Here is a 1,727-nt window from a genome sequence, read left to right on the forward strand (position 1 = left end):
GGGGTGGGGTGATACCTATGTGAATTCCTGGGTTTCAGGGGAAACTGCAGGGCAGGGAGAAGCAGCTGTCCACCCCCCACTTCTCCTTCCACCCACTCTTTGCTAGTTCTCCCTTTCTCGCTGCTATCAGATGGTTACCATCTCTAGGCAAATGCAAAAGGGGGTGTTGGACACTGAGCTCATCTCTACCTCCCTCCTCAAGGGTGGGAGGTACAGAGAGACCCCTCTGCCTACAACACAGCTTCAAGAGGACAAAAAACAAGATCCCCATTCTTCTCTCCCTCCCAACTCCCTTAACGCCATTTCTCTGCTCCCCCCGGCCCCCACCCAGTGCCCTCCCAGAAGACCCATGGTTTTGCAAAACCCATTTAAGAAGAAGGACTCCTGAATGGTGACCTCACCCTTTGGTGAACGTACACAGTAGCCTTCAGAGCCCGCCTGCCGGCGACAGCCAGGTGTTTGATGTAGGCCAACAGAAAGACATGTTCAGAGCCACAGGTAACATCCCCGAGGAGCACCTGAACTGCAGGGAGCTGCCTGGAAGCTCGGGGAAGGCAGGAGGAAGTGGGAGCTGGGAGCGCCTCTAGGAGCAAGACCACCCGAGAGAGGCTTTGGCAACCACAGGGACAATTCACCGTGTTTTTACATAAGGATCTGTTGCTCGCAGCAGCTCGCTGTGGGGTTACCGTGGCCTCCCGGTTCCCTCTCTCCCAGGCACACGCTAACACTGGTTTACTCGGCGCACCAGAGGGAGGGCTCACTCTTCCCTAATTGCAACAGCTTGTCTCTGTTGCATTCCAGGCAGCATTGGGGGGACCTCTGCCCTCACCTCCTCCCCTCACACCCTGAAGTCAAACGTGGAAAGCCGTATGTCCATGGGGAGAGATTCTGGGGAAGGAGGACCGCCCTACTCTGAAAGCCACTGTCAGTCAGCCTTCCCCATTGGACTGGACAAGGGCTGAGTGAAGCAACTCAGCTCTTTTGTCTCAGTGCCCAGCACAGTGCACACAGTCAGAGTCCACAGAGACAAACTCTCAGAGAAGAGACTTGGGTTCTACCCTTGGCTGTGTGACCTTGGGCATGTCGCCGGCCCTCTCTGGGCCTCAGTTTCCGCATCTATAACGCTGGTTATAGGCGTCTCTCTCCCTATTACTGCTCAGCATTAGCCGAATGGGTCCCAGTGCTAGTCTCAGAGGCCTGAGCCCGCAGTTTGGGGAGGGCAGCGGTGGGGAGCGGGGGGTGCTTACCTGACCAGGCGCAGGACGCGGTGAGCAGCAGGCAGAGCAGCGGCCCGAGGCGGCCGGGGGCCGGGCCGGCGGGCTCCATGGGCCGCGGCTGCGGAGCGAGGAGGGAGAGCGGCCGTGAGTGCGCGCTCGGGCGGGAGCAGGCTGGAGCGGGGAAATGACTAAGGCTCCCCCCCTTCCCCCCTCCCGGCTGGGCCTCCCCCCGACTCCGGAACGGGCGCCTGGAGCGGCTTAGGAGCCGCCGTCGCCGCCGCGGTTTTTGGAGACCCCCCCCTCCCCGCCCCCCAGGAGAAATCGAGAGACGGAGACGGGGAGAGACCCCAAGCGCGCAAGAAATAAAGCCAGGGGCGGCCAGAGAGAGGCGGCAGGAGAGAGAAACAGACCCAAGGGAGCCAGGCAGAGAGCCAGAGACACAGAGAGGCGAGAGGGGGAGAAAGAGGGGGAGAGCGAGCGAGCGAGGAGTGAGCGAGGCGGCGCGCAGAT

General features: G+C 60.8%; 1 protein-coding gene across 3 annotated transcripts in view; it reads right to left on the reverse strand.

The window, feature by feature from the left end:
• LOC105512773 (tyrosine-protein phosphatase non-receptor type substrate 1) overlaps positions 1–1,727 on the reverse strand; it is a 45,456-nt gene that overhangs the window by 42,790 nt on the left and 939 nt on the right. For 2 of the 3 annotated variants that reach the window (XM_011943371.1, XM_011943369.1), the window contains exon 1: positions 1,248–1,720. In XM_011943371.1, coding sequence (XP_011798761.1) covers positions 1,248–1,326 — 79 coding nt within the window. In that variant the 5' untranslated portion in view covers positions 1,327–1,720. Of the gene's footprint in view, positions 1–1,247; positions 1,721–1,727 lie in introns of those variants that run through there. The other variant, XM_011943370.1, reaches the window with a different exon arrangement.

This window comes from Colobus angolensis, unplaced genomic scaffold, assembly GCF_000951035.1.
Source record: "Colobus angolensis palliatus isolate OR3802 unplaced genomic scaffold, Cang.pa_1.0 Scaffold219, whole genome shotgun sequence".
Classification (NCBI taxonomy): Eukaryota; Metazoa; Chordata; class Mammalia; order Primates; family Cercopithecidae; genus Colobus; species Colobus angolensis.